The sequence below is a fragment of the Cebidichthys violaceus genome, unplaced genomic scaffold, assembly GCF_023349555.1.
Source record: "Cebidichthys violaceus isolate CVI_PGR_0920_01 unplaced genomic scaffold, fCebVio1.0.p SCAF_73, whole genome shotgun sequence".
In the NCBI taxonomy this organism is placed as follows: Eukaryota; Metazoa; Chordata; class Actinopteri; order Perciformes; family Stichaeidae; genus Cebidichthys; species Cebidichthys violaceus.
Genome location: NW_027176957.1, coordinates 864,488 through 877,444, shown reverse-complemented (window position 1 = coordinate 877,444; position 12,957 = coordinate 864,488). Strand labels below are relative to the sequence as shown.

The window sequence follows — 12,957 nt, the reverse complement described above, 5'->3', positions numbered from 1 at the left end:
TCAGCCGGTGAACTCGCTCTCTTTTGCAGAAACACTATATCCTCTGCTACATCCTGATATATTTTTATACAGAAATATTACATAAACCCATTCTAATTTAACAGTATTCAGCAGCCGCGGGAAAGTGAGAGCCGAACGTTATGACACATACAGTTCAGATTATGTAACGTAACACATAAATATCTATATTTGGCAAGCGGGAGGGTCGGAGGGTTGTCTGTGTTTTATATATGATGAGTTTGTTTGTCTTCGCAGATCTTCCATGTTTGAGAAGAGCGAAGGATCCTAAATTCGGTTAACTGGGCATCGGACGCGTGCGGCAGCAGGACTGGCCGGGTGCTCCGCGATGGGCTGCTTTAAGTTTGCGTGGCAGAGGACTTCCTCCACGGCACACGGCACGTCACGGCTGCATTCGTTGATGCCGCCGTTCTACGTTTGATGGCATCGTTCTTCTGTCGAGCCATAAAGTTCCAAGCAAAACGAGTGGAGGTTATGAGGTCGACCGACGTGGATGTAGTTTAACAGAAATTCACCCGCGTTCGACACATTCTCCGGTTAATGATTCGGCTTGAACTCTGTTGCCTGACACAGGCAGGCGCATCCCACGTGTCTACCTGAGGCTGTCCTTCCATTTTATGGAGGCCTTGCATAGTCGCCTGACGACTGGGGAGCAGTCCGGAGGTCAAGAGCATCGTCGACCAGAGTCTCCTCACCGAGGTCCGCAGTCCAAGTCTCCCTCCCAGCCCCGGCGGCAACAGCAAACCGGCTCCCCAAAGCCCCATGGCGCGCTGCAGCAACCCAAACAGTCCAGGAGACAGAATCCCGAACGCAAACGCCTCAGGCACCAGCGGCAGAGCGTTGACTCGGACGCAGCGCCGGAACACGATCGTGAGGCAGCGAAAGCTACCGCAGCTTCTGGTTTGTCGCCGGGCTCGCCTTCCTCGGCGGGTGGCCCCAACCGGTCCAAACCCGAAACCCAGGACGGCACCCCGAAGCAAAAACGTGAGCGCAAGCCTCAGAGACCGGGCAAATACGTCTGCACTTACTGCGGCCGTGCGTGTGCAAAGCCGAGTGTCCTACAGAAACACATTCGCTCACATACAGGGGAAAGACCGTATCCCTGCGCCCCATGTGGCTTCTCCTTCAAAACCAAGAGCAACTTGTACAAACACCGCAAATCGCACACCCACAGGGTGAAGGCGGGTCTGGCGCTCGGGGAGCCGAGAACTTTAGAAGAGCAGGTCACCGAGTCAGAAGATGAAACCAGACAGCTTGTATCGGCCTCTTCCCTTGCAGAAAGACAAAGCAGTGTAGCCTCAATCAAGAGTCACGAAACAGCCGGGGCCAAAGATTGCGCCGGAGGAAACGATGACTCTAATGCAGTGAAAAAGAGACTGGCCCTGCGCCTGAGTCGAGGAAAACACGGTCCTCGAGACTCATCCGATGAAAAGACTTCGTCTCTAATTTTAGGGAGTAAAGGCAGTACGGAATCGGGCTACTTCTCTCGCTCTGAAAGTATTGAGCGCTCGCAGGACAGTCCCCCGAACACAAGTGCCAAAAGCTATGCAGAGATCATCCTCGGCAAATATGGGCGTCTCGGACACCTGCAGAGGATGTCCCGGCAACATAACCAGCAGCCCTCTGGTCAGGAGGACAAAAGCGTTGCATTCACAGTCCCCAAGAAGCAGGTCATCGACCACATCACCAAGCTCATCACCATCAACGAGGCGGTGGTCGACACCAGTAAGATTGACAGTGTAAAGCCGAGGAGGTTCTCACTCTCCAGGAAGAATAGTTCAGAGTCACAGAAGAGTTCCTCTGTGAAAGATGCACTCATTCACAGCCCTAAAGCTGGAGATCTGGGCTACAAAAACAGTGGCTCCATCACCATGGGAGTTCCATGTGAAAAATTTCATCATCCGTCCCTAAATGTGGAGCAGCCAGCTGGCCAAACATCCACCGCCCCTTTGGTGAGAAGTCACTCGATGCCGTCCGCAGCGAGTTCATTTGACGCCGCCGGTGGTGGCCTCGGCAAGTTTCGCTTAACTCAGTCCTTCGATGAACGGCAGCCCTCCGAAACGCAGGCCTCCCGTCGTTACCGGACGCTGAGACGGCAGCCGGCTATCGAAATCCCGCTCGGTGCCGAACTCGCAAAAGAAGAACAAGAGGGTTCTCGTTCACTTTACCCCGACGGCGTCACCGCCGTGCCTGACGACCGCAAGCAAAGCCAACCGCAGCCGTACGAGTGTGAGGCCTGTGGCACCGGATGCAAAGATTGGGAGGGTTATAAGAAACACAAGAAAAGCCTGTGCTTACCACATCATCCCAAAAACGAGGTGGTAATTAGCCAAACGGGGTGCTCGCAGCTAATTAACCATGCGGTCAGAGCAGGAGCTTCGGCAATGCGCAAGAGAAGGAAAGAAGAGAGTTTTGAATTTGACGATCCCTCTTCTCCTTCATTGCCGTCTCCTGCCCTCTTGTCAGGACCGTGTAAAGACGATGCGGCCTTTGAGGGGCCCAGGAGACCCACGCTACAAACCTGTTCAGTGATTCAACACACTCGTTCGTTTGAAAAACAGGAATCTTTTTGCAATGATAGTCAAGGCGCCGAGGGAACAAAGAACTCTCCACCTCATGAAGAGTATCAACCGGTGCCTCAGAAACAACCCCAGCATTCGACACAACTAGCGGCTCGAAAGCTAGTCCTCCAACACGGCGTGCAGGTCCCGGAGATACTGGTTACGGAAGAGTCCAACGTCAGCGCATCGACCTCAGTAGAGCCAACGTCCACAGTAAAACATTCAGAGAAACCTGATGAATTTCAGTGGCCACAGAGAAGCCCCTCTCTGGCCCAGCTCCCCATTGAAAAGCTTCCTCCGAAGAAGAAGCGCTTGCGTCTAGCCGAGGCTGCCCAATCCTCAGGGGAATCCAGTTTTGACTCCGTGTCTCTTCCTCGCAGCCCTAGTCAGGACAGCAGCGCATCTTATGCATCTAGTCGTTCCACGTCCTTCGAAGAGTCGAATAGACCGGACATGGAGATCGCGGGATCGACGCCGCTGAGGAGATCAAGAGCTCCTCACATGTTGACGGTGCCCGGGGTGCATCAGCACCGAGAGATGAGGCGCTCGGCGTCGGAGCAGGCGCCTCACGACCCACTGCCGAGCGTCCTCATGGCTGAGACCCGCAGCAAGTCTTTTGACTACAGTTGTCTGTCCCCCGAGCGCTCCGCAGTTGGCTGGAGGGAAAGACGAAAGTGTCTCCTCATGAGACACACCGCTATCAGAGATCCAGATGAGGAGGAGGAGGAGGAGCAGTTTACCGCGCCGAGCCGTAGTCCCGAACACGTCAGCTCCACCACGTCTTCTAAAGCGAGCCCGACTTCTGCGTACTGCAGCAGGTCCCCTACCTCCCCTTCGTCAGGTGACACAGTCTTGCGTAGTCCAGTAAGACTACAAGGCAAAGAGATCTTCTCTCAGTGGAAACTCAGTCAAAATATTCAGTTGACGGGCAGCACAGAGCTCGCGTGCGTAGATCCTGTAAAAGAAGAGGCGTCGCACATCCACACGGAGCAGCCGCCTCCTCAACCGCCGCAACCCTATCCTGCACATGGACCATCGGGGGCGGCCAGAGCTCACTATCTCCCCATGTCTACAGGGCTGAAGCTAGAGATCCCCTTGCTACATGAGGATTATTCAGAGGTTCGAGTGAATCCGTCCCACATCCAGCACTCTGTCCCTCGCATCACGTCCAGTCTGGAACTCCTGAGGCCGGTCCCGTCTCCAGCAGTGGCGGTGCGTCTCCAAACGGACACCCTCACCCTAGCGTGTGCCATATACACTACGTTTTCTCAGTCCACCTCCCCCAGGCCCCAGGAGGCGGTCGATGCTGCTCCACACGATACGGGCACCCCGACAGCTGAATACAGAAACCATAGGAACGCAAGTCCAGACCCTCAATTGTGGTCTGACGATGGCCTCAGGATATCAGGCCCAGGGGGAAACAAGCGCATGCTGTCCCCTTCGAGCAGCATAGAGCTGCCCCCCGAGTCGCAGCAGCAGCAGAAGCGAGTGAAGGAAGAAGAGGAGGGGAAGGCGGGATGTGTTGACGAGGCATCAGTGGACGCGTGCAATCAGGAAGTGAAAAGGGAAAATCAGACGTGTCTACCCAGTGTTTGTTCTCCCATTGCACACGTTGGCCCGTCGTACCCCAGTCTGCAGTCCAGCACCTGTAATAGCTGGTGCTATTTGAACTACATTAAACCAAACCCGTCTACTCTGGATGAACAGAAGCCCTCAGTGTATTCGTCGTGGTCCACCAGCGGCTATGACCCCAACCCACCCGGCCTCTCGAGCAAGACCGCTCTCTCTCTGCTGCACTGCAAGCAGAGGCTCAGTCCCTCCATCTACACCGTGTCCCCCATGTCGGTCAGGACGGCTGAGTCGATGGAGCAAGAGGACAACCGAAGGCCGCGCTCCACCGAGGTAATTACAAAACAATTGTAAATCTGTATTTAGATAGAGAGACGGTCTGAGATGGGGGTAGTTGAAGGTGTTGGACAACATTTGAAACCAAATTTGTCTTGCAACCACTTTTAGATGGTTGGTGACCAAAGCTACGCACCTTCAAAATTCAGGTTGAATTGATCCTGGCGTGGTTTACATCTTTGGTAACTCCATAGAGAACCTCTTGGCTTTTTCTTCAGGTGTACAGAAGGTGCACCAACTGTGGGGTTAGCATTGCGAGATTACATCTTTGCAATTTTAATGCAAGGCCTTAATCCCTTGACTTTACCAGCACTGGATTTATGTTGATGATTACATGAGTATAAAACAATACAATGATGACACCCGATGGGAAAAAAACCAACAACTATGTGTGCTTTAACAACTGCTATTAAACACAACGTTCAATGAGACTTCCCAATTTTTTGTCTCCCCGGGCATGCTGGAGCAGAGTTGGTGAATTTGCCCATGTCTCTTTCGGGTGTAGGTTTACAACAGCCAGGGAACGCCGAAGGGACCGCTGTCGACGGAGGACGACGACGGGTCGGACGGAAATGAAGAGAGGGAGGATGAGAAGAAGAGCGTGGAGGAGGAGGAGGAGGAGGTGCAGTCGTGCTCCAGAAATAAACAACCTGCCGAAGTGTGGATCTCTGAGAGAGGGTGAGTATGAACCCTTAGGACAGCTCAGCATTAGCTGATAACGTCAAGTTTACCCTCTCTGTATTCACAGCGTTAAAATCCCTCGCCGCTGTTGCGGTGTGTTGCGGAAGCCGTCGTCTGTCCGCCGTGTTGGAGAGGCTGTCTGCACCTACAGAGCCCGTCTGTTGAGGGGCTGAAAGCCAGGAAGCCACCTAGTTCCTTTTGCGCCTGTAGAGATTCATTTACACCGACCGTCACAGCCGATCACACGGAGCGGCAGCGCGGTTCATCCTCTTCCACTGACGCCGACGGAATGAGTGGAAAACATATAGTGTGTACATTAGTTTAGTCCTTTTTATTATGAATTAAGTATATTCCCCATTAAAAGGTGCAAAAACATCTGAACACGTGCTCCAAACAAATCGGGGGGGGCAGCATGTCAGCTCTACTACTGGGTTCACACATCATCAGTTATGGAAACAAACTGCTAACAGTAGGGCAAGAATACACAACAATGTGATTAAACTGCTGAAACTCTGAGAGCTACCGGAGCTTTCGCCCACTCCTCTCTCGGGGAGGACGACACAAGAATACAAAGTCATTTTCTCGTTTGTGCCGCTTTGGATTTAATCCAATAAACAAACGATGCACATGGACCCTGTGAATTTTTCTAGGTGGTCCCAAAACCCTAGTCGGGTACCAATATCACCAGTTTTGCTCGCCGTCGGTCATTCGTCCCGTTCACACAAAGGCTTTAAGGCAGACTTGAACAATTGTAAAAGTATAATTTAATACAGTTTGCGTAGAAGTCAATTATGCATCGACAAACATCCAACCGACAGTTTGACCCAGCGTTCTAAATCAGTTTTCAACACAGCATATTAAATGGTTTAATCAAATTTATAAAGTGTGTCACTATATAGCGACCACGCTTCTGCTTAACGCCGTGTTACCAGGTAATAACAATGAGATGAAACTGACTGTGAACGACACACCCTGAGGCGATTCTTTTTCCACGTTCTTAGATCGTGAATGGTCTCGGGTCGGAAACGAAGATAACCTGGAACGGCAGTGACTGACTGACATCTTAAGTAAAGTGCAAATATGTACGCCGCTGGATTTACTTGGTCGCGGTTCTGTTATTGACCGTGGCTAACTGGAGCGCAGGGCCGCCTTTCAGTCAGAGGGTCGGCGGTTCGATCCCCGGCTCCAGCTAGTCTCATGTCAACGTGTCCTTGAGCGAGACACTTAACCCCAAAAATGTCTCCCGTAGCTGCGTCTACGGTGTGTAGATAGATACTGAATTGTAAGTGGCTTTGGATAAAAGCGTCTGATAAATGACTGTAATGTGATGTGATGTGATGATTTGTCTTAATTGAAGCGCGTCTCCAATTCACTCGCAGCGAGGTTAAACCAGACGAGCTCGGTTCTTCTGATACCCGTCTCACAAATAGACGGCGCTGTGATGCGGTGAGCGAGCGCAGAGAGGTGCCATCTGTGTGTCTCTTTTTTTGGGTTCGGCTGTGTGTGTGTGTGTGTGTGTGTGTGTGTGTGTGTGTGTGTGAACAAATCCCTGTTGTGACTCATGTCGACGCTCCTCACAGCCTTCCGAAAAGAGTGAGTCATCCTCTCGCCTGCTCGCTTTCTCCTTCGCCGTCTGATGATCGGTCTGTCTGAGGGACAAGAAGACCAACAACTGAGGCGGTTGAACGTTGAGCGTTTTTTTTTTTTTTTGGCACCGAGACTCCAAATCTGTTTGGCGTGAATAGGTGCTGCACGAGAAGCCTGTGAACATAGCTGTTAGAGTGAAGTGTCCCGGCATGATTTTAAAGTGTTCCTCTTTCATTCAGACTATAAAAGCCACCGTTTTATGATACCTGCCGAGTTTATCCAGCCGGGAAGTGAAAATAGAAGAAGAAGAAGAAGAAGAAGAAGAAGAAGAAGAAAAACAGCCGATTTATAATCAGAACGATTGTTTCTCGCAGGAATGTGTTTTCACTTTTCTGTGCTTTTGCTTATTTTTGAGCAGCAGCTGGTCTGGGCCAGGGTTTCCCTCCCTCTCCGGCCTGTTTTTATTGGCTGGCTGCAGCAAACCTCCCCCCCCCAGGACCTCAGGCCACATCGTAGACTCCCCCCTCTTGTTTGGACGTAGTGGTGGTGGTGGTGGTGTGAGCTGTGATGGGGTTTATAAGGCAGCGAGGAGGGGTGTGTGTGTGTGTGTGGGGGGGGGGGTCTGGTTTTGGCTTATGAAAGCTGCTCTGTTGAAGCTGAAGTAGGTGCCTCCGCTGAGGGACACTCGGTGGACACGGAGGGGTGGACCCCCGTGGCCCAGCTGCCACAGTGTAGAAAGGGCCAGACGGATGAATACAGGCACTGAAGGGGGGGGGAGGCTGCTTACAGGTGCTAAAGGGCCCACGGACAGTCCGCCGGCTCCGGTTACACTAGTATTGATCGCGACTGTCGTCCCGAGAGAGGACGACTGACGGGGGGGAAAGCTCCCGAGGACGAAACTGAAACCTTGCCTCTCTCTCTCTCTCTCTCTCTCTCTCTCTCTCTCTCTCTCTCTCTTCACGCCCACAGGTCAGACGAGAAGTGCGCTCTCGTGTGCGGCGGAGGGGGAGGGAAGTGCCGGTGCGTCGACTGTGGATTCCGCCTTAAGGACGCCGCCGGCGTGCTGCAGAAGTGCCCCCATGGCCGCGTCACAGAATCCCCAGCATGCGACAGCAAACACGGCGACCTTTCTGTCGAAGCCAAAGGTGAGGTCATTACCCGGCGTCCGTCGTGAGCTCGGCCCAGTCTGTTGTGTTTCACAGGAAGCCTCGTTGAACGCTGGACATCTGAGTCCCATGGAGAAGAAATCTGTTGTCACCCGGACGGCTCAGGTGAAGGTATGCTATGCCGGGGGAAGATGCTTCAGCTGAAGCATCAAGGACGTGCTTTGACGCAGCTGGCTGGTCTTTTAACTTCCGGTCCTTTTTTTATTGGCGACTACCCACAAGTACATGCGCCGTTGTAACCCGAGGCCACACTCACTCGTCTTTGACTTGCTCTAAATCCTGTTGACTTGCACTTTGTCACTCAGATTGAGCAACGTTTCGCGATTTGTGTGAAGAGAAACCCAACCACTGGTTAGCCGCATATCAAAATCTTGGGCGTCCGAGACGTAAGATGCGGTACGTGGGAGGAAGAAACACGGGAGAGGAAAAGATGGCCGTACCAGGCCCGGTACCAACCTGCCACAACCTTCACGGGTCCATATTGATTCCTGGTCGTCTGGACACAGTGGTGCAGCTTGAAGAACTCTCTGCATATATGTGCATTAGATCTCAGCCGTGCACACTTGGTAGTGAGTTAATTTAAGGATGGAGTTGGTTGTTAGCGTAAGAACACAAGTTTGTTTTCTGTCCTAGGAGTCTGTGAAGAACGTCCTCTTCACCCACATGGACAGAAAGGTCCTCAGCACTCCAAAGATGGCCGACCCGATGAAGACGACGGGTCCAAGGTGGCTGAAAGCTCTTCCGATGGTGAGAGGTCTCGTCTGGGAGGCCTGCCGACGGAGCCTGAACCCAGCCGGTCCGTCCCGCTCTCCCCCGAGGGTTCGAGGTTCCAGAAGAGCCCGGCCAGCGCCAGGAGGGCCGTGTTCGCCCGCGGACGCTTTGGCGCCTCGACGACGTCGGCGTCCTCCGGAGGCGGCTCCCGTTCGCCGAGCGCCCGACCGGCGATCCCGCGGAGGGAGCCGTCTCCACCTCCTCGCAGCCCGTCACCCGGACCTCCCCGCCGGTCTCCCTCTTCCTCCCCCTCCTCACCCGGTTGTCACGTCTCCACCACCGCTCTGAGACCAGTCTCCCCAGGTAGAGGTCTTTCTCCTGCAGCAGTCCAGTCCTCTGGGCCTCCGGCTCAAGCTTGTCTTCACCTCAGAGGCCGATCGTCTACCGCGAGACCGGTGAGTCCCTTCGGCCATTGTTGTGGTGTCCTTCTGAATCTGTCTCTGTTTTTGTCGTGTGTATAATTAACGCTGGTCAAAAACCAAAGAGCCGCAGCCTTCGCTCACCTGTGACTTCCACCTCTGTTAGTTTAGCCGACGGTTTTAAATACTCCCGGCTTTTTGGCTCACAAAGCGGCTCAGTTTAAATCCCAGTTAAGTCAAACATCCAGATCAAATATAGATAGGCCGGTACATACGAGGTTATTTTAAAGTAAAAGGCGACTCTCTGCTGCTCCGAACCTTTAAAAATAACGCGGCGGAGCTCCCAAATAGACGGCGATTTAAAAAAAAAAAAAGAAAAAAAGAAAACGAGACGCGGGGCGATCGTTAAGAAGCGGAGGTTAGAACCGCCCGACGACGGCGAAAACAACGTGGGTGAATATCACCAGTTCACCTCGACTTAAATCAACAAAGAGTAACACAGTCGGCGGTTGTGTTGCGGCGTCGCCTCACCACTTCCTCCTCACACTAATATAGTCTCACAGGAGTAGATACTAAGTCACACAAAGACCGATCTGTTTACGTCTTAGCTACACCTGTAGGCCGGGTGTGTTGAGTAAGGGGAGACATTTTTAAATACTTAAATATTTGATGGGTACATATATGTAAATATATGCTAAAATTAAAAAAAACACCACACTTGACTTTCTTTATAGTCTTTCTTATATAGATTTTCTTGGTTTTAGTGCTTTGATTGTGCTTCGTGGCCCCTTTAAAACACACCGGAGAGTGATGTCACAGAGTACGGCTGTACGTTACTGCGGCTGGATGGGAAGTCGTGTTACTCGATACTCTTTAAAGTAACAATTCTGCGGCGTTTAAGCCGATCACGTCGCGATCCCACCACTCCTGGCTCCCACTTTGCATCCACACACACACACACACACACACACACACACACACACACACACACACACACACACACACACACACACACACACTCCTCTGTACAGAAGTAGCAGCCATTTCTCCCAAAAACAAAAAGCCGTCGTTAGTAAATGTAGCTCTCTTTCTCCTCGTCCTCCTGATATTCTGCTCTCAGATTCGCTGGCTTCCACCGTACATCAACTTACCGGACGCTGGTATCCAAACTGAAAGCCATTAAATTCAAATTGAGCATTGCAGGCTTGCAGGCCTTGCAGCGAGAACGAAGCCGTAGTCTTGGAATAGAGTATGAACTGTCTGGATCTCTGTAGGTGACCTGATGTGAACTCCACATCTCTGTCAGCTGCTCGTACGATGTCCCACTCACAGCTTCAAACAAAGTCCCACAAGGAATCGCTTCAACACGTCAGCATGCTTGTTTTAAATATTGTTACTAAGTATATCAGCACGTGCTTTGTGTCAGTCGAGCTCCGCCTCTTCTCGTTTCGTCGCAGGTCGCGGATGAGGTCGGCCTCACGGGCGCCGCCGCACATCCCGCCCGGCCCCGGGGAGCCCACACCCTGCTGAGTCACCTTCCTCTGCACTCCCAGCAGCCGAGCAGGGCCCCCAGCCTCCTGATCCCCATCGGGGGGATCCACATGATCCAGCCCAGGTCCACCCTCCCTCTGTACAGCCTGGTGAGCAGCCCCGTAGCGGAGGCCACGGGCCCCGCCGGGAGATCCTGGACGCTAAGCGACGCGCCGAAGGGGAGGTTCCCCCTGCTGCGGCGCCAGGACACCCTCAAAGAGACGCCGCCGGACCCCGAGGCGTCGGGGGGGGCGTCCGGGCGCGGCCGACCGGACGCTTTGTCGCGCAGAAACGGTCGAGGCCGCTTCGGCGGCCGGCAACCGTCCGGTGTCGGGACGGAGGCGGGGCACCCGGAGGTCCCCGAGTCCACCCGAGGTCAAAAAAAGACTCCTTCCTCCCAGACGCGACTCTGATAGGAGGGAGGGTCTGACGGGACCGTGCAAAAAAGACCGAGAACCAGAACCCGTTTGTTAAAAAGCACGGCACTGGTTCGGAAAAAAAAAAGGCAAGAGCACTTCAGCACCGCTTCTGAATGACGCTGTTATGTAATTATATGAATAATATATATATATATATATATATATATATATATATATATATATATATATATATATATATATATATATATATATAGACACTACGTTAGATATGCAGTATGTTTTGTAAATCTTTTTTTACCCTCTTGTTTGATGTCATCGGTGTTAATTTATTTATGTGCTATTATGCAAATTCTGTACTATATGCAAAAGCAGCTGGAATGAAAATAGACAAAGTTTTAATCAGTTTCCCTATTAACCCGTTGGACAGCTCTGATATACGATCGCTGTGTTAATGTACTGTATTACCAAAATGGACATAGAAAGGTACCGCGAATATTTATTCACCCCGACCAGTATTTTGAAGTGCAATTTAATGTCGAGGTTGTGGTTTGAAACGTCATTCTTAAAGGCTGTGGTTATTATTATTATTATTATTATTATTATTATTATTATTATTATTATTATTATTATCCTGTCAGTTTTTTTTGTTGTCGTCGTTGTTGTTTTTGTTCAAAGAAGCAGGGTTACGATCACCTCCTTTTTCTAATGTCTTCAGGAGAAGACGTTTACAGACGGAGACGTTTTGGAGTGCACTGACAAATAATTTGATATCCAGAGGGAAACCTGTTTTCACGCGTACACGGTAACTACGGTAACTACGGTACCGCTTCTTTTCATAAAACAGATACGTGTATTTTTGTTGTTGTTGCTTTTATAAATGATACAATCACTCTGTCACCTTCATGTTTACCATTAAACTTCTCATTTTTACAGATTTATATTAAAACGGTGTTACGCGTGTGTGTGGTTTTTTTTCAATGGAAATCGACCCAAACACAATGTTGTCTCCGAACTTTAACTCTGCAGACACGGCAGTCTGTTTTCAAATGCACGTCACTATATCTTCACGGTATTCCTCTCAACTCCTAAATGCAAAATAAAGCCAATCGACACACGGCTGCTGCTGCTGCTGCACAGTCAGAACAACGTTCACCGTTCGGTTTCTTTAAATATCTCCAAATAACATCATCGAACCCGTCGGCACCCTACAGAAGCTCTTCACTGTGCGCATCATCCACAGACATTACGGTACAATGTGAGCAACGCATGATTGCGGTTGTTGGGCAAATAAAACCAACAACTCTTTTGTTTTGAAATGATCTTTGCTCTCCTGAGAAACTCTGCAGAGGCTTGAGCGTGAGCGCCGCCCTGTGGTGAGATTTGTACTTGATGTTGAAATATTCCACCTCCTTAGAATGGAAAATCAAACACCATATGAAGGTGTCACGTGTGGCCACCGGGGGGCAGCAGAAAGCAACTTTTAAGTCCATCTTTGTGCAGCGTGTGTGTGTGTGTGTGTGTGTGTGTGTGTGTGTGTGTGTGTGTGTGTGTGTGTGTGTGTGTGTGTGTGTGTGTGTGTGTGTGTGTGTGTGTGTGTGTGTGCTGGAAGAGATGACGTCACACACAGCGCGCTGTAATCACCGATCATGCAGCAGATAACGGACACATTAATAAGGTGTTTATTACTGTTTGCGTCGGCAGATTTCTGCTAAATTCACCCAAATGTACCATTAGATAATGCCTCATTTGCATATTTATTTAAACATACACTTTCAGATAGCTTGTACAAAAGATATTTTGTATATAATGTGGAAAAAAAACAGCCATTGTTTGGGTTTTTGTTGCACAAATGTATGCAAATCAGCCCATATTTGAGCAGATAATGCCTCCTACCTCCTTGACTTTAACCCTCCTGACCTACTGCGTGTCACCTTACAGTCTCCAGGGGATTCTTTTTGTTTTGTGATAATTCCTTCCTTCCACAGCACTCTGCAAGCAG

General features: G+C 50.9%; 1 protein-coding gene across 1 annotated transcript; it reads left to right on the top strand.

The window, feature by feature from the left end:
* Positions 1-16: 16 nt before the first annotated feature.
* hivep3a (HIVEP zinc finger 3a) lies at positions 17-11,899 on the top strand. Its single transcript, XM_068736855.1, has 5 exons — positions 17-4,481; positions 4,990-5,162; positions 7,722-7,897; positions 8,552-9,084; positions 10,506-11,899. The coding sequence occupies exons 1-5, from the start codon at positions 636-638 to the stop codon at positions 10,989-10,991; spliced, it is 5,214 nt and encodes a 1,737-aa protein (XP_068592956.1). The 5' UTR covers positions 17-635; the 3' UTR covers positions 10,992-11,899.
* Positions 11,900-12,957: the final 1,058 nt, after the last annotated feature.